Consider the following 20309-nt stretch of genomic DNA (forward strand, 5'->3'; position numbering starts at 1 on the left):
CAAATCCATTATATCCTCAGAATAAACGCATTCGCAGATGGAGATGTGGATATCCAGGGATCATTTTTTTGTGGATGGTGAATCGGATGCGGCTCTCAAAGGCAGGGAAGCAGCTGTCTGCAGCTCATAGCGTTTGAGGCTACTTCCCCACCTTTGAGACGGGGGTAGAGGCACTCAATCAGCTGTTCCATAGGATTCCCCTGCCTTCCATCAGCTGCTAGGCAGTTGCCTGGAGGGGTTGGCCCCTGAACAGCTAATCAGCGGCAGAGGCTGTGGCCAGGCTGGCCTCCAAACAGCTGATTGGTGGCCCCAGAGCTGTGGGGGCAGATGACTAGACTGCAGATGATGGTCGGAGGTAAGATGATTGGGGCGGATGTGGATCCACATTTGTGTATCTGTGCAAGGGTCTACCAATGTGCTACTTTGATGTACACTCCTCTGCAGTGTATTACAAATAACGTTTGCCAAACACCTTCCCTGGCCTTCAAAAAACTGCTGAAGAAACCACTTGTCCCACAAAATCTTCCATCTGTAAAGTGCACACCCCAGTTTGTGTTTGTTCTTTACTGACCCAGCTCAAGCCTTCAGACTGAAATTTCACTGGACCTGAGACTCTTATCTTTACCTGTATCTACTGTACCATATAAATAATACAGTACAACTCATGTATCATTGACTACTACTAGTGAAGACATCCCTAGCATCTCAGATTGTTTCTGCAGGTTTCTAAAGGCAGGAGGAATAACTGCTATCTCCCAGATAATTTAACTAAGAATATTGGGTCAAAGAATCCTTGGTATTGGGATTGCACTGTGGATTAATTTGTCCCACTGTGATTATCATATTGATAGGATTAGGGGCACACAAATCCCAAACTCAAATAATAAAATCAATTAATATCCAAGTAGCATTGTAAACATACAGGGTGAAATCTTGGCCCTGTTGAAGTCAGTGGGAGTTTTGGATTTGACCCATAGTCAGTAACTGTTAAAAATCACTTCATACAACATCACACATTAAATAAATTTGGGTTTGTATGATTATGTGATTAAAGGATTCAGACAGCCAAATCAGAAATCTTGTTATTTAAGTCATTCCATCTAGGTGGTGGTGATGTTTTTATTGTTGTAAATATATTTACATAGCAACCATAGGCCCCATCCAAGATTGGAGCCCTTTGTTCTTAGAACTGCACAAGCATATAGGAAGGCATATATCAGTGTACATTTTCCATTGACTGTGCATTGATTTTGATAAATGGAAATGGAAAGTCTCTCTGCAATTAGCTGGTCTTTCAGTTCAGAATCATGTCACACTTCTGAAAGTTGTTGTTATACATAGCAAAAGAGATGATCTCCCTTTCTCTCTTTAATTGGGCACATTGCATTACTCTCTCATGGACAAGTCCTCAATATTCATATTCACTGATCCAGGTTTTGCGTAACTTAGAAAAAACTGGCAGATCGCAACACAGTTTCCTCACATATAGGAAACTGATATTATTTGCACTAGAATTTTTCAATACACAACATGATGCTTCCAAAGTGAGGAGGAAGATTGTGGTAACCAAAAGACCATGGGCCAATTTCTCAACTGTGCCAACAGAGATCAAATGCAGAGGATGTGGAGCTAGCATGCTTGGAGCCCGTTTGCGAGGTGCTTTCAAAGAGTAGAAAACCATCCACCAGAGCCACCTACCCGGCAAAGTGGAGAAGGTTCTCTATCTGGTCTATGCAGAAAGATATCTCACCTACGCAGTCAACTGCCATTCATTTTAGACTATGTACTTCATCTGAAACAGCAAGGACTAACTGTGTCATTTATTAGGGTCCATCTGGCCACAATCTTGGCTTTCCACCCCTACATGAATGGTTGCTCTGTTTTCTTGAACTCCATGTGCTGTCAGTTTCTTAAGGGCCTTGAGAGACTGCACCCCCAGGGACACCAACCAATCCCTCCCTGGGACCTCAACTTCGTGTTGGCAAGACTAACAGGACCTCCATTCGAACCACTGGCAACCTGCTTGCTTCTCCACCTGTCATGGAAAGTGGCCTTCCTGGTGGCTATTATCTCTGCCACAAGGGTTTCAAGATCCAGGCCCTCACTTCGGAACCCTTTACATGGTATTCTTCAAGGACAAGGTCCAATTGCATCCACATCCAGCCTTCCTTCCAAAGGTGGTCTCCCAATTCCATAGTAACCAAGATATCTTCCTTCCAGTCTTCTACCCAAAATCACATGCCAACGGAGAGGAACAGAGGCTCCACTTGCTGGAAGCGCACTAGCCTTCTACATAGAAAGGACGAAATCATTTCAGAGATCTACTCAGCTATTTGTAGCCATTGCAGACAGGATGAAAGGTCTCCCAGTCTCAGCCCAGAGAATTTCATCATGGATCACTGCCTGTATCCACTCATGTTATGACCTGGTGAAGGTCTCTGCTCCCCCTGCCCTAACAGCCCATTCCACAAGGTCCCAAGGATCCTCAGAAGCTGTTGTGGCACAGGTCCCTAGCCAGGACAGTTGTAGAGTGGCAACATGGTCTTCTGTTCACACTTTCGTGTCTCACTACGCCATTGCCCAACAGGCTAGAGATGATGCTGGGTTTCGCCGAGCAATGTTACAATCAGCATGCCGTTAAACTCCGAACCCTCCACCTGCGCAACTGCTTGGGAGTCACCTACATTGGAATGGACACGAGCAAGCCCTCAAAGAAGAAAAACCGGTTACTGACCTTCCATAACTATTGTTCTTTGAGATGCGTTGCTCATGTCCATTCCAAGACCCACCCGCCTACCCCTCTGTCAGAGTTTGCCGGCAAGAAGAAACTGAGGGGGCAGTGGGCACTTTATACCAGCACCATGAGCGTGCAACTCCAGGGGGCACAGAGCTGATCTAACAGATACCACTGAGGGAAAACTTCCTGGCAGTGGTGCTTGGGGTGCTCACACACCTCCGTTGGAATGGACAATGAGCAACACATCTCGAACAACAACAGTTACAGAAAGTTAGTAACTGTTTTTTCAGGTTTCCACTGCCCTTCAATCCCTCAATACAAACACACACACACACTTGAGATGTGTGCAGTACCACTGAACTGTGACTGGGGCATTTGCTTTTGAGTGCAGCTGCAATGATAACAGTAATACCTGTGCCCATGCTGCTGCTGAGGCTGGCTTTGTGCAGGCGTGTTCTTCTGTTTTCTCTAAAGATTAACAGAGGGCTCTGTCCTTAACTAAAGGAACAAACTAGCAATAACAGGAATTATGCTAATGTTATTCACACCCAATAGATCAAATTTGAAAAAAAATAGTGTTCTAAATTAACAGTTTACTCTACAAGTGGAACAAAATTTGTAGGAACAAAATTACAGGTTCAAAAATTAGAAGCTAACGGCTTGCTTTGCAGTGTCAATTTCATTTGTTCCAATAGGTCAGGTAGTGAGATGTTTGATTTCAATTCTCTCTGTCCATCATTGATTGTACCCATAAAATTGGGATGCAAATAGAGGGGAGTTACTATCTCTCAGATTTCTGTATCTCTTTGAGGAGAATATGCCAAATAGAGAACACAGACGTGCATGATGTAAGTATAGAGGGACTTCCTTATGCTCCCTGGAAGGAAGGGAGCCTATAATACAGCCTCCACTTTCTCCCTTCAGCTATTTTACTGGCATTCCTTCCCCATTTTCACTCCTCAGCATGATGAATAGCACAGATAGTTCTGTGGAGAAACTAGCCCTGTTTTCCTTTCATACACAGGATCTTCAGAAGTGGAGTGCAGAAGTCAGACAAGAAATACTCTCCCAACTGGAGAGATGTTGAGCACAGTACTCTGTATTGGTAACTGTTTCCAAGAGCCCTGTGTGATGAAAGATGAAACTAGCAGGGGGGCTCTGGTCCTTGAACAAAAGTGTTCAAAAACCCATTAAGTCTCTTTTGCTGCTTTTACTGACAAATGAAGTATTAAGCCAGGAGCAGTAAGTATAATCTCAGATGTCTGAAAGGATGCAGTGCCTGCTCCAGATTTAAAAATAGTCCAGTTAATGACTAGCGCATCACTAGAAAGGCAGAAGGGCTGAATCTGACCAGCATGCTAGAATTACAAATGAGAACATCCATACCCACAAATAATTTACAAGCCAGGCTCTTTTGAAAGTAAATGAATCTTCGACTCTTAGTGCTATGCCTTTCATCAGCATCCATTTTACAGAAAAAATAGTGTTGATAAAAGATGCCGGCTTGATAGACCTGCAGGGTAAAAACTTCTGGTTTTCTACAGAACAGCGAGAGTCGAACAGCAGCGGTTCAAGCTTTCTCGTATTGCCTGGCCAATGTGATTCAGCCATGAAGTGGAGGGTATGCCTCTAGGAATGAGAGGGCAGCTGTGCCTTCATGTCCATTCGTTCCCTGGCTGATTGGCTGAGAATGCTAACCAGGTGGCTAATTAAGAAAGATTTGCACAATGCTTCTCCTGACCTCGCATTTAGGCAAAACAGTCCTGAGACAAGTCATCATATCCAGTTACATAAGAACGGACACACTGGGTCAGACCAATGGTCCATCTCGCCCAGCATCCTGTCTTCTGACAGTGGCCAGTGCCAGGTGCTTCAGAGGGAATGAATAGAAGAGGTAATCATCAAGTGAGCCATTGAGAGATGTGGTTGCTATTGTATCTGTTTGGATATGCTCAGTCTGAGGGCTGGGCTACACTACACAGTAAGCATGTCACTGTCTACACTACAACCTGCCTCCTGCTGAGGTAAGTGCCCTTTTACACTGACATAAAAATTCCATCTCCCAAAGAGGTGTAAGGCTTATGTCACTGTGGTTAGGGTGACGCAGAGTCTGTGTAGATGCTGCGTCCTTTTTATAGTCCCAGGTGCCCCCTTACCCCCGTGTGCTCCCCACCAGGAGCGGGGCATCCTTATCTCCTAGCGGGAAGTGGGCTGGGGGGCGGGGTTGAGAATCCATGGCAGCTGAACCCTGCTCCCCAGGACCAAGAAGCCCCAGGCAGCTTCCCCTGGCTCCCAGTGGGAATAGGGAGGGGAGAAGCCCTGATGGCTTCCTCCACTCCCGTGCGGAATGGGGAGAGGACAGGAGGGGGCAGCCCACTGGGAGCCTGTGGGGCAACCGGGCTCCTGACAGGGAGCTGCTTGTGGAGCGGAGAGACCGTGCTATCAGCTCACCACACTGCCCCTCTTATGTTTGTGGAAGCGCTGCTGATAAGAACGCGCACCACCAACCCAAGGAGGGTAGTGTGGACACGAACCACAGCAGTAATTACTGCGGTGGCTGTAAGTCAGCCTAATATAGGTCGACTTACATTTCTAGTGTAGACCGACCCAGAGGAGGGTTTCTTTCTACTTTGTGAGATTTTAGTAGTTATTTTAAGCTGTGGTATCATTGTATTTAAAAAGAACCCAGATAGGGTTACCATAAATTAAATATTTTGTGAAAAATTACTGGTAAATGTTGTACCTAGTATATAATGTTTTCTTGTTCTTAAGTTTAGCTAGCAAATTGAAATACCCAATTTGCTAGTTAACCATATAGGCTACACACCTGCATGACCAGTGTTCTGATCCTCTTTTTAGTGAACCCCTTTGTATTGATGAGTAAGTACTCCAAATTAATTTAGCATCTTTTAATGAAGTATGTTTCAAAAAGAAAACCCTGTAAGCTAAATTCAGACTTCTTATGAGCAGCCACAACTCCATTACGTGACCTATTTATTTAATACAAACTTTTTTGAAGGGGTCTCATCAGCCTATAGAAAAACTGCCACTAGGACCCTTACTTCACTGTCCATCAACATTTCCATTAACTGCTTCTTGCTTTTAATTTAGGTGTTTGTAACTTGACTTTTTTTCTGAGCTTAAACTTGGCATAAAATGGGTCAACCTGGGAAGAGATCTTTTTTCAATTAAAATAATATAGACATTTTAAAACTTACGTTGTAATTTAATGAACAAACTATGTATTTTTAAAATTAGGTAAATATGTACTTATACAATGCATCAAAACATACTTACACAAAGGAAACACAATTTACCGTGTCAGCTCTGTTGAAGAAAGGTGTGTTATCTTTCCAAAAAGAAATTGTAAGGGTCGTGACAGTTTAGGAAATTGGTAATACAAGATATATGTTACTGGACATACCTCAGATGCATTTTGAGGCATGATGCTGAAGAAGGATTGAATCTCATTTCACTTAAACCAAGGTAAATCATGAGTAACTCCACTGAAGTTAATAGAGTTACATTAAGTGTAAAACTGGTGTGAAATCAGAATCTGACCCAAGAATGCCTTCTGCTACATGAGTGCAGCTATGTAGACTCTGATGTGGCATGCTGGCTAAGTTTTAAATGCTACAAAGACAATTAATAAGATATTAATAAGATATTGTCTAAATAATGGCTTTTTTCTCATATTACTATAACAGAAGAAATAGGCCTAGAAAAACAAAAGAAACTGAAGTAAAATAAGTAGCATCAAATTGTTTACAGAAGTATTGAGTAGGTAGCAGGTGCTCTGTTAGCTTTTTGTCATGGTATTATATGCCCCTCATGACTGGCTAAGAGTCACACTAGGAGATAGTTATCTGACTGGAAGTTAGACCAAAGTATAGTGATCACCAGTTTATAAAGCTTTGGTCTACACTTAGAAGTTATGTTGACATAGCTGTGTTCATCAGGGGTATGAAAACACCACATCCCTGGCCAGCATAGCTAAATTGATGTAACCTCCAGTGTAAATGCAGCTATGTTGAGGGAAGAGTGTTTCTGTCAATGTAGCTGACATTGTTGGGGTCGGGAGGGATTTCTTTCTATCTGTGTAAGCTGTGTCCACACTAGGAGCTATGACAGCATAACTATGCTGCCATAGGCTCCATAGAGTAGACAAAGCCTTACATATCTTTTCAGTGACAAGGGCCCAGGCATGCAACATTGGGAGCTTATGCCTGGCTGTGTCATCATTAAAAAGACTACAGACCATCAGATGTGGTGTTGAACTATCAGAGACAAATTTGAAGGCAGCTTTCTTTTCTAAAAAGAGAGGCCAAGGATTCAATGGCCATGGAATTATACTTCTATCCCTCCAGACAACCCCTCCAGAACAGAATTAATGTCCACTGAACTGCTGTTACAAGTCCTGTGCTTTTCTCTGTGGAGAGAGGACTTCAGCCTTCAGGCACCATTCATGAACAGTGAATATACTTCAAAACAAAAAATAGACTGCATAATGTATAGTCTAAAAAAGGGGCATCTGATTCACAACTAATTATAGCATAATTGTAATTAATCTAGAAATATTATGATCTCCCTTTTAGGATATGACATTTTGTTAAAAAAAAAAAAAAAAAAAAGAAAAAAAGAAAATCTTATCTGCTCTTTTCCAGATGTTTTTACAGCAGCCAACGGTGTCCCTGAGTTTTAGCAATATACAGCAGCCAGATCCTCAGCAGCTACAGCAGAGGTCCGGGGTCATTTCTCAACAGCAGCAGCTTATCCCCAGTCCTCCACTTCAAGGGCAAATTGCATCTTCTCAACCAGCAAACCAACAAATAATAAGAGAAGCAAATGTGATATCAAGCCAGGTAAACCTATTATTTTTGAATACAATAAAATTACTGTGGATACAAGCCACTGAAGTCATTACTGAACGATTGCAGAAAACTTCATCAGTGTTGTAAAGAGAAACGTGTGGCCTTTTTTATCTTTCTTTCTAAACAAAAGCGTCTTCCCACAGCTTTCAACTTGACTGTGAGATCTGTTTTTTTAGAGATCTAAATCAGGAGCATTATGCAGCCAGCTTGTTTCTGTTTTAAAGCTGAACAGGGGAGGGTGTGGAGAGGAGGAGGTGACCTATTTTTCTTTTATTGTTCATGAGAGGTGCCAGATTGACAACCCTGGAGACTGACAGTATGGGCAACTGCAGGACAACCTTTCCAGCACCAAAAATGTGCTTTAGCCTGGTCCTGGTGGGTTGTTCGCTGAGCACGCCCAGTCAGCCGTGGAACTCAGACCATCAACAGAGCCTATTTATGGCCAGTTGTAATGGTGTATTGTTGATGTGTGGGGCTTGCCCACAAGAAACTGAACGGAGACCATTTTACAAGAGCAACCGACTCCAGCCCAGAGAAATAAAATCAAACTCTAATTATTAATAACTGTGATTCTGCGAGTATGACCAGCATAGTTATCTTTCTTCCTTATTGCAGAGCTTTCTCTGCATTTCCATTGAATCCCAGCGCACACCCCTATTTTTGTGAACCTGCTACTGCTCTTTGGTGAACACATTTACAACTTTACTTTCAAATCATGCAGTCGTACCTCTTAACCTCTATGCCCTGTATTATATGAGTCTATTGAAATAAAATGGTACCATGGATTATAATAATAAAAAATCCTTTAGTACATAGTAAGGTTTATTCCCATGACAGGGCTTTGATGACAATAACGATCCCGTCTAATTTTGCTTTGGTATTGTCTTCTGGTTTTCTGTGCCTCCAGAACTGGTTCATAGACTTACAGGGCCTGCTTTGCTTTCACAGTACTCTGATTTCAGAGTCAAGTACTCTGAAAAAGATACAAAATAAAACATTGTGAAATAGATGCCGTGCGTATGTGAGTGTAATAACATTCTTCTCCAACACTTGTTCTGTCTTTGCCTACTTCCCCACGCTGCCGCAGATTTTTTAAATGTATTATTTGTACTGCGATAGCACCTGCATGTGCGTACACACATGTACACATCTATACGTACGGGGCACACCACACCATGTAATAATTAAGCCTGTGCTTGTGTCATATGGTCATAGTCTGTGATTTTAAGTCTTTCTCCAAAAACTAGTAATCAATTACTTAAAATTTCCTTGTCTACTTTCTCTGTCTTTCCCCTCATTATTCTGTGCACTTGTACTCAGATCTCAGTCTGCCCCCCAGACATCCAGGAAAACAATTGTAATGTACCAGATCAGGACATGTCAGCCATTCACTTCTACTGCTTTTTCTATCCTGAAGTCCAATCAGAATATATCAACATGGCTACCTCCTGTGACCCACTTTAGGATTTGCTCATATATTCCCTGCCCTAATACAAATCTACAGTATTAATACATGTGTGTGTGTGTGTATATATATATATATATTTTTTTTTTTTTAAACCCCTCTGTTCCAGGGTCAGAAATCAATAAGAAGTGCACAAGTAATGCAGAACAACAGTCACTCACCCAGCAGCTTAACTTCACAATTTAGCAGTTCTGCTCTGCTCACACAGGCTGTGAACATGGCTCCATCTGCTGCTATAGCACAGGATAGCAGCCAGTGTCATGCTAGTCCAGATTTTAGCCATGACCGACAACTGAGGTAAATGATTTTTTAATAAATTGATTAATTCTGCCCTAACAAAAAAGCTGTCCATTTATCATTCTACTACATGACAGATGAGGATTCTGAACACTAAGGATGGTGAGGTATGTTAAAAAGTTGGGGAATGGAAGATACTAGAACAGTGGTTTTCAACCTGTGGCCCGCAGACCCTTGAGGATCCACAGACGATGTCTGAGATTTCCAAAGGGGTCCACACCTCCATTCACAATTTTTAGGGGTCCGCAAATGAAAAAAGGTTGAAAATCACTTTACTAGAATGAACATTCCTATGGGCTTGAAAGAAAAAACAGGTTACAAAAAATGAATAGACCACTTAGAACTAGGTTGTGACTCTGAATACATATTCATGCAGCAGAGTAACATTAGTTCTTCTCTTTTCCATGCAAGACTGCTGCTCAGCCAGCCTATTCAGCCAATGATGCCTGGTTCCTGTAATTCAAGACTCGCTTCAGATAGCATGGCCGGACGCCAGACTAAGTATGTTACTTGTGAAAAATAAAGCACTGAAGTGATTTTTGAGAAAGCCTTTTAGAATGAGATCAGCCAGTACTAGTAAGCATCGGTAATGCATTATTGTCCTGATTCTCCTTGAGTCAGAGGCTTCTAGGATTAACCTTACCTTTTCTGGTCAGTTCAGTGTCTAAAATTACTATGGTGAGAAATAGAATGTGTTAATGGGATTTCAGCAAACCAAGAATAGGGTTTTCTTTGTTTTTCTCTCTCTCTCACTTAGTACTTATCACAGTGCTGAATTTCTGATTCACCAAGATGAGTAAGAGAAGAAATATACTATATGAAATATAATGTAATATATGAGCTCAGCTTCAGTACGGACCCACCTTGAATTGCCAGGGCCTGATTCTCCTTTCACTCTAGTCTGACATCAGTGTTACTCCTGATTTACACGAGTGAAAGGAGAACCAGACCCCTAACATCTCAGTGCTACATGAAAAGCTGCTAACTGAACTAAATTAATGGCTCATTCCTTCAAAACCAAAGGGGAAAATATAGTTGTGCTTAATATCTCAGTTACAATCTTGTTCCTGATTGTCTTCCCTTCCCACTCCCTCTCCCTTATTCTGTGCCAGCCCTAATCCTGTAAAGTGGCTCAAAACTGAACTCTCTGTTAATAGGAGATGTCTCAGGAAACTTAAACTGCTGCAGGATTTTAGGCAGATAATTCATTAGCTGCCATTCTTCCCTCTGAGTCAGTAATTAACCAGTTCCCCAACATATTGCTCAGGGAACCTGTGCAACTTGAGACACTGTCATTCAGATGAGATTTGAAATTGAGGTCCCTGTCATTAAAGGTCCAATGAGACTATTTTAAGAAGAAGAATTTTAGCCCTAGTATCCTGACAGAACATCTCAGTTTTCAACAGTTTATAATTGATTTTTTTTTTAAATAGATATTCTCAAAACCAGCGAATGTTTCAAAATCTGGAACTGCAAACTTCCAGCAGCAGTTCGCCTATAGTGCTGATGGGACAAGCAGTGTTACATCCAGGGTTTTCTGCAACACAGTCTTCTCAGACATCATCTCTGCAACCTATGCAACTCCAGCAACATCAGCCGCATTGCTACCTTCAGGTGGGCTAGAACAGAAAAGATAATATACAATTTGTATCTGTGTAATAATATGCAAAGTAGTAAAGAACTTGCCATCTTTAGATGGCAGAACAAATGGGATCTGATCATGCTCTCGCCAAAGTCAGTGGAAGTTTTGCCATAAACTTAATTGGGAACATGACAGGGCATGTGCTCCATAGTTTTCTGCACTAAAGATGTTAAATTTTGCAAATATCATGGAAATTGATTCAGGACCTGAAATGTTATGTGAACCTTTCAAACACACCAACTAAGCATTAAGGTAAATCAGAATATGTTTTTAAAAAATACCGATAGTGTAATTTCAAAAATTAATATGACAATCCCAAATGTACTTAAAGCACAGTTGCAGTCAGAAAATTGTCATCATGGAGTTACACTTTAGTCTCTCATTGACTCTGTATCAAATTTCCTCAGTTTACAAGTCAAAAGATGATTTTTCTAGCTGCCAATACCACATATTTGAAAGGAGATCTGAAAATCCAGGGTTTTTTTGTTGTCTTTTATATCATCACATTCTGCATTAAAGTTTCTGAAGGTGAAACTGTTGGAGGACCAGTGCAATTTGAATTGCTTGACCACTGTTTTGGGGCCTAGCATAGCTTAAGTTGCTTGCTTGACCATTCTGGCCTCAGCAGCCTGACATCTTCCGATTGACAGAGACGAATAGGAATACCGAGTAACCTTGCAGATGTCTCACTTTCTGCATAGCACGGCACGTAATAAGACGAAATACATAACATGTATGCTTTCAGCTGCACATAGATAACAGTGAGGGGAATAACAAGCTATCCTTGAATTTCTGGGGGAACATTTTTCCACTGCCAAGGGACACATTACTGCCCCTCTTGTTACCAAATGTTGTTTTAACAACCCCAATTATTATAATAAAAACAAAATGTAATTAAGAGTAAAAACCCAGTGTAAATAATAAAATGTATAATAATTAATAAATAAATAATAAAATAAAAAGTATACATAAAAAATTTTAAAAAGTCACTACTTAAACAAAGGGGCGCACTCCATCAATGCCTGATTCCACCAAAGGTGCTGCTGGTTGGACCGAAGGATCCACTAACTCCCTGGCAGGGCCCCTAAAAAAACCCCATTCCTATATACAGCCTTCTGAGTAACTGCTTAGCTCTCCAGATTTAATGAGTATAATATATTGTAGTTAATTTTAGGCTTTATATTTAACTAGTACATTTATAGAAACCTTGCACATTAAACCTTATCGATCTGCATACCGTGTCTTACTAGTATCCACACTGATCACTAAGCGTCCGGTATCAACAGAACTTAGATGACAATGTTGTTGCTGATTTGGTAGCCAAAACAGAATCCAGCTACCGTAGTTGTATTGCTGCTACAGGGCTAATCGGAATAAAAACTTGTGGCAATAAAGTAAGAAAATATGACTGAAAGATTCATCAGAAGAAGATATGAGGAATAGGAAGGTGTTATTTTTTTAATATAGCCACATTTTTATCATAACGGTACATTAAGTAAAAAGATAAGATTAAGCTTGAAAAAGGTTGAATGACAGTGCTGGTATCATCAATTTGTTTGTCCCATATAATTTTACCAATTTTAAAAGACGTTAAATAAGTAAGGCCAAATTTTATTCTCAGGTCCACCTCCTATTGAAGTCTTAAGAAAGTTCAGACCATTGCCTGAACTGGTGTGACATTCCCCAGGATGCAACCTGAACTGCTGAACTGCATGATGTCCCCTTAGCTCTCAAGCCTGGGAGGCCTTTTGCACTGTTTTCCTAGTGAACAACGCATTTCTTCAGGCGCTGATTACTCCCAGCCACCAGCATGCAAAGTCACTCCGAGCTGCGTAGATGCATGCTCTGCATGAATAGATACAGGGCGACACCCACATACCCCTCAGCCCCAGCCTTGCCTCCCCCCGAAATGTGCATCTTGAACCATTCAGTAGCACACTGGACTGTACAAGCTCATAAATAAGTTCGTTATATCCAACAAAGGGTAATAAATATGCACCAGCTTTGTTGTCCCGGGTGGAGGCTTCCCAAACGCTTCAATCAAACACACTGGTTTAGGTAAAACAGTAAAACAGGTTTATTAACTAGAGAAAGATAGATAAACATGCTAGCTAATTCCCCAACTTTACCAAGACTAATAAGCAAAAAGGTTTTTCTCACCCAAAAGCTGACATCGGTCCCTGCTAGCTGGAAAACCTTCCAGCTAGAAACCCTTCCCCTGGTTCCAAAAGCTTCCTTTGTTCTGTCAAGTGTTGTAGGTGCTGTGAGTAGAGATGGGGGAGGAGAGGTGATGAGAAGGTCGCTGTCTCTCCTTTTTATACTCTGACGCTTTTCACTGGAAGAGTCTTTGCTGGGTCATGAGGTCATGCAGTTCCATGGCGTAGGTGAGCTGCCAACTGTCCTTCAGGTGACTTGTAAATTTCTTGCTTACAACTCCCCTGCTAGTGAACCTGATGAAGTGGTTTATCTATCTTTCTCTAGTTAATAAACTGGTTTTATCTAAACCCGTGTGTTTGATTGAAGTGTTTGGGAAGCCTCCACCCGGGACAACAAGGCTGGTGCGTATTCATTACCCTTGTTAGAATGACAAACTTATTTATGAGCTTGTATGGTCCAGTGTGCTACCGAATGGTACAAGACGCACATTTTGGGGGGAGGCAAGGCTGGGGATGAGAGGTATATGCGGTGTCGCCCTGTATCTATTCATGGACGGCTGGGCCTAGCATTCATGTACTCAGCCGGGAGTGACTTTGCATGCTGGTGGCTGGGAGTGATCAGCGCCTGGAGAGGTTTGTTGTTCATTAGCAAAACACGCCTTTTAGCACCTTGCTGGCATGCCTGTGCCTTTGTCTTTGAGAAAATTGTCTCAGGGTGTTACCCAGAACTACAGCATATTTCAGTAACAATCATATAGTAAAATCTCATAGATCCATATACAATGTTACACACATTTTAAAAGGACAGTGATGTTCAGTAGATTGAGTTTTCAAATAATACCTCACAAGGCATACTTTGTAAAAAATATATATCATAACCATATAAAAGTGGTGATCATGGGTTACAGGGTGTCACAAGCAATAAGCTGAAAGGGGAAAAAAGGAGACAGAATGGAGCCTACAGGCCAAATTCAACACTCTGCACATGTCTGCAACTTCCATTGAGCTGAGTGCAACACTGTGGAAATGATTGTATATGAAGCATCAGCTCACTTAATTTCATAGTTTTAGATGCATGTCAGGCAAAGGATGTCAAGGATGGTGAGAAACAGCATTTTACAATGATTAGATGGGAACTAGGTTTGGATTCTGGGATTCTGCTCCTCACCCTGCCACTGTCTCCCTGTGTGACTTGAGCAAACTGTTTAATTTCTGCCCATCTGCAAAATGGGTCTCAGGGTACTTACTGCAAAGGAGTGCTCTAAGTAGTAATTAATATTTGTAAAATGATCTCAAATCCTTGTATGAAAGATGAGATGGAAGAGCAAAGTATTATAGTTATTAAATAAGTCATCAAAGAACTACCACTCTCAGGAATACATATATACTAGTATAAAGTGCAGGTGGATTGGACTGGAAATGGGTTGATCACATATTAAAGCCAAAAGCCAATTTCTAAATCTTAAATGCCCTCCAGAGGATTTATTCTTGTTTCATGAACTCTAACGTCTTCTGTGCTTTTTTTCCCCACCCTGGACAGAATAGCATTTCTTCTTTCACTGTAATTCCTATTTAAATAAATAAACAAACCACATTATTTTGTTTTAACCCTATTTCCTCCTCAAGAGGTTGTCCGGAAGATTGTCTAAAGAACCAGGTGATATGAACCAGCCAGTTGATTTATCCTTTGGACTTCATTCAACCCATATTGAAGTCAATGGGAGTCTTCCTATTAACTTCTAAGACAGCTGACTTGAGCCTGTAAAGCTTGATCCCAAACCCAAGGAGAAATCAATGGAAAAATTCCCATCGATTTCAAAAAGCATGGAATTAAACCTGTATTGTAGACAGGAACTGATGGAAAAGCCACTTCTGCACTATCAGCCAGATCCTATTCCCATTAAAATCAATTTTAGAACTCCCATTGACTTCAGGATCAGGCCCTATTAGCTAAGCTAACCAGCCTGTGAAATATTTAGCCTAAGAATAAGTCTGCAAACTAATAATTTTGTAAAATACCCTTCACATTAAGAAACAAAAATTTGAATTTATTTGTGATAGTATCCAATCACGCAAATGAATTTTTTTTTATCTATAGGTGCAGACACCAAGTTCTTTGCACAGTGAGCAACCAGATTCTTTGCTCCTGCCGTCCTACTCACAACAGGAAGGAAGTATAGGATACCATCATATGCAGCAGCAGCTGCTGCCACTTGCTTCAAGAAGAACCAATAGCTTGTCAGAATCATCAAATCTATCCCAGCCACTATGATAGAGTCCCACACCAGCACAATCAATGCACAATTAGCTATAACCAATAGGCCTGTGGGGCAGGAGAGAAGAAATGACTTTGAACCTACAATTTTGACTTTTGCACATGCATTCATTTCAAATCTTCATGACAGTAACTGACCACAGAGTGCAGACTGCAGCAGACGATGCAACAGAAAAGGTGTTGGATTCAATTTGCACTGTTTCATGATAATATTATGTATCATTAGGCTGAGTAAAATAAACATGAATGCTATCCTCTGCCAACTCCATTACTGATTGATGTGCAGCAGAAGATTCTTGTTGGTACATCCTTCTGAGAGCACTCCGATTCCTAAAGACTATGGACAGGCACATGAGGTACTTGACCTACACTGTTTCAGTTCATCTTCTGTGTATGAAAAGCACTGAGACAAAAATCTATAGAGGAGAGAACAAGAGATTATTTTATTATGATGATTATTATTATTTTCTTGTTTTGCACAACTGCACAGAAGATATAACCTAGGCACTTTCTATAAAGAGAAGTTTGTTTCATTATTCTGGTGGCCAAACTAGAACATCTAAATTAAATGGAAAGCCCAGTCATAGTTAAAAATGCTATACAATCCATAGCCCTTGATTTATAACCTGAAACCTAAGAGTATTAAGCAGTTTACCCTACCTGCTCTTTTTGATCAAAAACAAAAAAGACTGAACTGTTTCCTGTTTACTCTGTGAATTGTGACTGCAAAAGAGAACTAAAAATATAAGCACAATCATGCAGCTATATTATTCCAGAATTCTAGTAGATGCTCTGATAATATAAAGTGGGTCCTGCAGAAATGAACAGCTGTTCATAGCAACAAGTATCTGAAGAATATGCACTGTATTTTGGCCCATTGACTGGGGATGCTGCAAATTATTATCTCATATCTTTTTCATGATAACATTTGAATTTTCCTTTAAAAATGCACTTTTCGCTTTTTTGTATGTTTTATGTTTCTAAGAAAGATTTTATGTAATTATAAAATAAAAAGTAGTGTATTGTACAGCTGTTGTAATAATGACCTATTTCTATATCAAATAAAATTATATGGAATTATGTGGAAATTATTTTGTATACTAAATATCAACTCATTTCACAAGTATACAGGTTTTTCTTGTGCTTTTTATTTATTTATTTTTGTGAGTGGGTATTTAGTAATACATTAATGAATTATTAACACTGTTGTGAAGGGAGCTCTTGTCTCATGCTATATACATCCTCAAATTATTTTTTCTTTCCATTTAATAATGCACATTTGTATTTGCTCTGGCGCATAATAAAGTAGCTGAAAGGCTGTACTACAGAATTTACACACATTCTCCTTCCTATGGATCTTTAACTATGTAATTCAATTTAGACTTGAAACACGCACTGTCACCTTACAAACTGTTTAATGTTGGTTTACAAAAAAAATTATTTTGACAATTGTTCCTCTCTTTATTTCATCACAGGTAACCAGAATAATATTGCTCTAAGGAGCCACAAAAGATAACATTAAACTGTACTTATAGGTATCTAGTTCCTCATCAGGAAATATCGTTTCACTTAAAATTTTCAAGAGGCTATGGGCCAGAGGCTTAGGCCTTGTGTACACTACACAGCTTTGTTGACAAAAGTCAGCTTTCGTCAACAAAACAGTGGAGGTGTACACACTGAAACGCTCTTCCCACCAGTGTAACTCCCCTGCCATGGTGATATCATAAAACCACTTCAACGAGAGGCATACCACTTTTTGTGACGTAGTTAGAGAGATGCAGCATCAGTGAAGACCAGTGGTCCCCAAAGTTTTCCTCTCACATCTCCCTTGCAAGTAATAGAATGTGTCTGCGCCCATCCGGGCCAGGAGCGGAGTCGCAGCTGGGCTGGGGGCCGCAGCTGGGAGCAGGGGCTGAGAGTGGTAGCCAAGAGCAGGGGCCAACAGCCGAATGCGGGATCGGCGACCAGTGGACAAGAGTGGGGGCCAACAGCCAAGACTGGTGACCGGCACCAAGAGCAGGGTCCAGAATCCGCTGAGTTTGGGGACCACTGGGGTAGCCACTGTGCTTGCTTATGTCACCAGGCAGTGTCCCACAATGCCCATCATGAACACTCTGGTCAGCAGTTTGAACTCCGCTGCCCTGAAGGTACACAGGTATGCACCCCTCCCCCATTTAAAGGCCCTGGAATTTTTTTAATTCCTCTTCCTGTTTGCTCAGCATAGACAGTTCATGCAGCATTTTCACAGCTGACCATGCCGTCTTTCCACAGCAGACGCACTCCCGCATGGAGTACACTAGAGCTCTTGGATCTGTGGGAAGAGGAGGCAGTGCAGTTGCAGCTTTGCTCCAGCCATAGGAATTTGATACCTACGGGCTGATTGCTAGTGGCATGCAGGAGAAGGAACACAAAAGGGAATGTAGCAGTGCTGTGCTAACATCAAGGACTGAGTGAGGCAGGCGTACTAGAAGGCAAGGGAGGTCAACCATTGCTCTGGTGCAGTGCCAAAGACCTGCCACTTCTACGAGGAGCTACACAACTTCCTCGGTGACAATATGATCTCCACCAACAAGAACCCTGTGAATACTTCAGGGGACTGGAAGCCAGTGGAGTCAACCCCGAGGATGAAGTGGTGGACGAGGAAGTGGAGTTGAAGGAGGATGCAGAACACATAACAGGGTTGTCTGGTGGCACAGGGAGTCAGAACCACCTTTTGACTTCGGAGGGGTCTAGCCAATCCCAGCACGCCAGCTCCAGCACACATGAAGCAGGGGAGGCAAGCTCTGGTAAGCATGTGTTTTTGCTTTGATACTGCATGGTGAGAGAAAATTGAGCTCTCATGTACTTTGTTATATGGTAGAGGTTGGATAATGGACAGAAATTAACAACAGAGCTTATTCAGCTACGCAGTGAAGGCCCAGCAGAAAAGTTTGTTAATGTACACCAAGATGTCCCGGGAATCCTCCATAGAGATCTCTACAAAACTTTCCTGTGATCCTGTAATTTTTCTGCAATCCTCTGCCAAAGGTTCCTTGGCAGAGCTGCCTTGTTTCGCCCCCTGCTGTAGGAAACTTTGCCGCACCAACTGGCAATTATTTCTGCAGGGACCAGAGCAGCACACTGGCGAGCAGCATGTGGAGCTGGTCTGAAGCCACATGCATGCAGGAAATGCACCCTTGCATCCTGGTTACCCTCAGGAGAGAGAGATTGGGTTTGATTACCACAGCCTATGGAAAAGGGTACCAATATTTGGAATAGTCTCCCTAGGCAATTGTAGGAAACCCTTTTGCAAACCACCCAGACACTTTGTCCCTGCTTGCCTATTCCCTCTTAAACTCTCCCCTTCCCACCCCGCCCTGGCAAATTCACACTATTTAGGACTTGGGCCGAGCTGTGCAGTAGCCAAGGGACAGTGAGAAAGAGGTAAGTATAACGTTTGTGATTCATGGCTTTGAGCGCACGCACAATACTGTCTCTATTCATTGTTTCTATGGCCCTTCAGCACCCACTCCACATCAGCAGAGCACCTCTGTCAGATAAGACAGCAAACCAGGAGTAGTCAGGAGGGTAAGTTTCACAAAGTGCTGCAGTCAGCAGATACTGCACATAGTGAAACAAGAGCGTGGAGAGAGATAATTAATGAAAAACTCAGGCTGGATAGCCTGGAAAGGACACGGGTAGGAGCAGATGATAAAGCTACTGGAAGGCCAGACAGAGATGCTCAAGTCCCTCATTACACTGCAGTCTGAGATTCCCCCTACAGCCAATACAGAACTCTGTTCCATGTCCTCCCCAAACTCTCCCACCACTTTCCTCACGTTCCCAGTCCTCCTCAGTACCCCGTGCACTCCACCCCTACGCACTGGTTTCACAATGAAAGCTGGAGTTACGCACAGCTGTGAAAGCTGTCTTTTTTCTAGGGACTTCAGTTAGGAAGGTGGCATAAGTTACTTATTTTTAAGCCAAGAACTTCTTATAGCAAATTTCAAATTCAGATGGGGTTACATGAGAAAGCTGACAAAGTAAGCCACTATAAAAAGAGAGAGAATAAATATTTGCTTAGAATTCTGTCTTGTGAGAGGACCCAGGGAATCAGCATTAGGATAATTAAATGAAGGAAGTCAGGGAAATAGAAGATTGCTTAGAAAGCATTTATTACCAGGACTAGTTCTTAATATATACAGCTCTCTGATTTCACACACAATCTGCCCAAACTGAGCCCAGCATCCTATAATGTCTTTCTTTTTTGATTCCTTGTCTGTCAGATCAACAACAACGATGGGGTGATGAAGTCTTTCCACCACTTTCTGTCTTGAACCAGCTTCAGAGCTTAATTCATCTTTAATCCTTTTTTGTTCTATGTGTGTCTATCCAATGCATCCGTAGTCTTCCTCTGTTTCTAGTTCTTTGCACTCTGTTATATATCACCATGTATGTGATTTCTGGATCCGCTCTTCACACGTCAAAACGATCACAGTTATCTTTCATAAATGTTCTGTAAGCGTGTTATTTCTTGCCCTAGCCATTTTCTTATCACTTCATCTTTTTTTTAATTTGCTGTAGCCTTGACACTCTCAGTGTTCCCCTGAACCAGTTCATTTTTGCAGTCAATAATCTTATGTTTGTTGGTGTCCTATAGCCATGGGCAAAAACCTGTTTACAGGAGGAAACAGTAAACTTGCCATATTTGATTTCCAGTCAGCTGTTATACAGGGACATGATGCTCATAAGAATAAATTGGGGCGAACATCCATCCTTTCTCAAACACTATTGGTCTCACTTCTCCTGCACATCCTAGTCCCATTTTGAATTGTCACATCCTATGCCAATTTACTGCTGTAGGGCTGTCGCACCGCACTGGTTTAT

General features: G+C 41.6%; 1 protein-coding gene across 1 annotated transcript in view; it reads left to right on the forward strand.

Moving 5' to 3' along the window:
* Positions 1-16726, forward strand: part of NPAS2 (neuronal PAS domain protein 2) — a 150912-nt gene extending 134186 nt beyond the window's left edge. Inside the window, exons 17-21 of the mRNA XM_067563513.1 lie at positions 7402-7599; positions 9183-9370; positions 9782-9871; positions 10804-10984; positions 15267-16726. Of these exons, the coding sequence (XP_067419614.1) occupies positions 7402-7599; positions 9183-9370; positions 9782-9871; positions 10804-10984; positions 15267-15440 (831 nt within the window). The 3' untranslated portion in view covers positions 15441-16726. The remainder of the gene's footprint in view (positions 1-7401; positions 7600-9182; positions 9371-9781; positions 9872-10803; positions 10985-15266) is intronic.
* The last annotated feature ends 3583 nt before the right edge of the window (positions 16727-20309 follow it).

The sequence above is a fragment of the Emydura macquarii genome, unplaced genomic scaffold, assembly GCF_026122565.2.
Source record: "Emydura macquarii macquarii isolate MOO-44397 ecotype Brisbane River unplaced genomic scaffold, CSIRO-AGI_Emac_v2 contig_2531, whole genome shotgun sequence".
NCBI lineage: Eukaryota > Metazoa > Chordata > Testudines > Chelidae > Emydura > Emydura macquarii.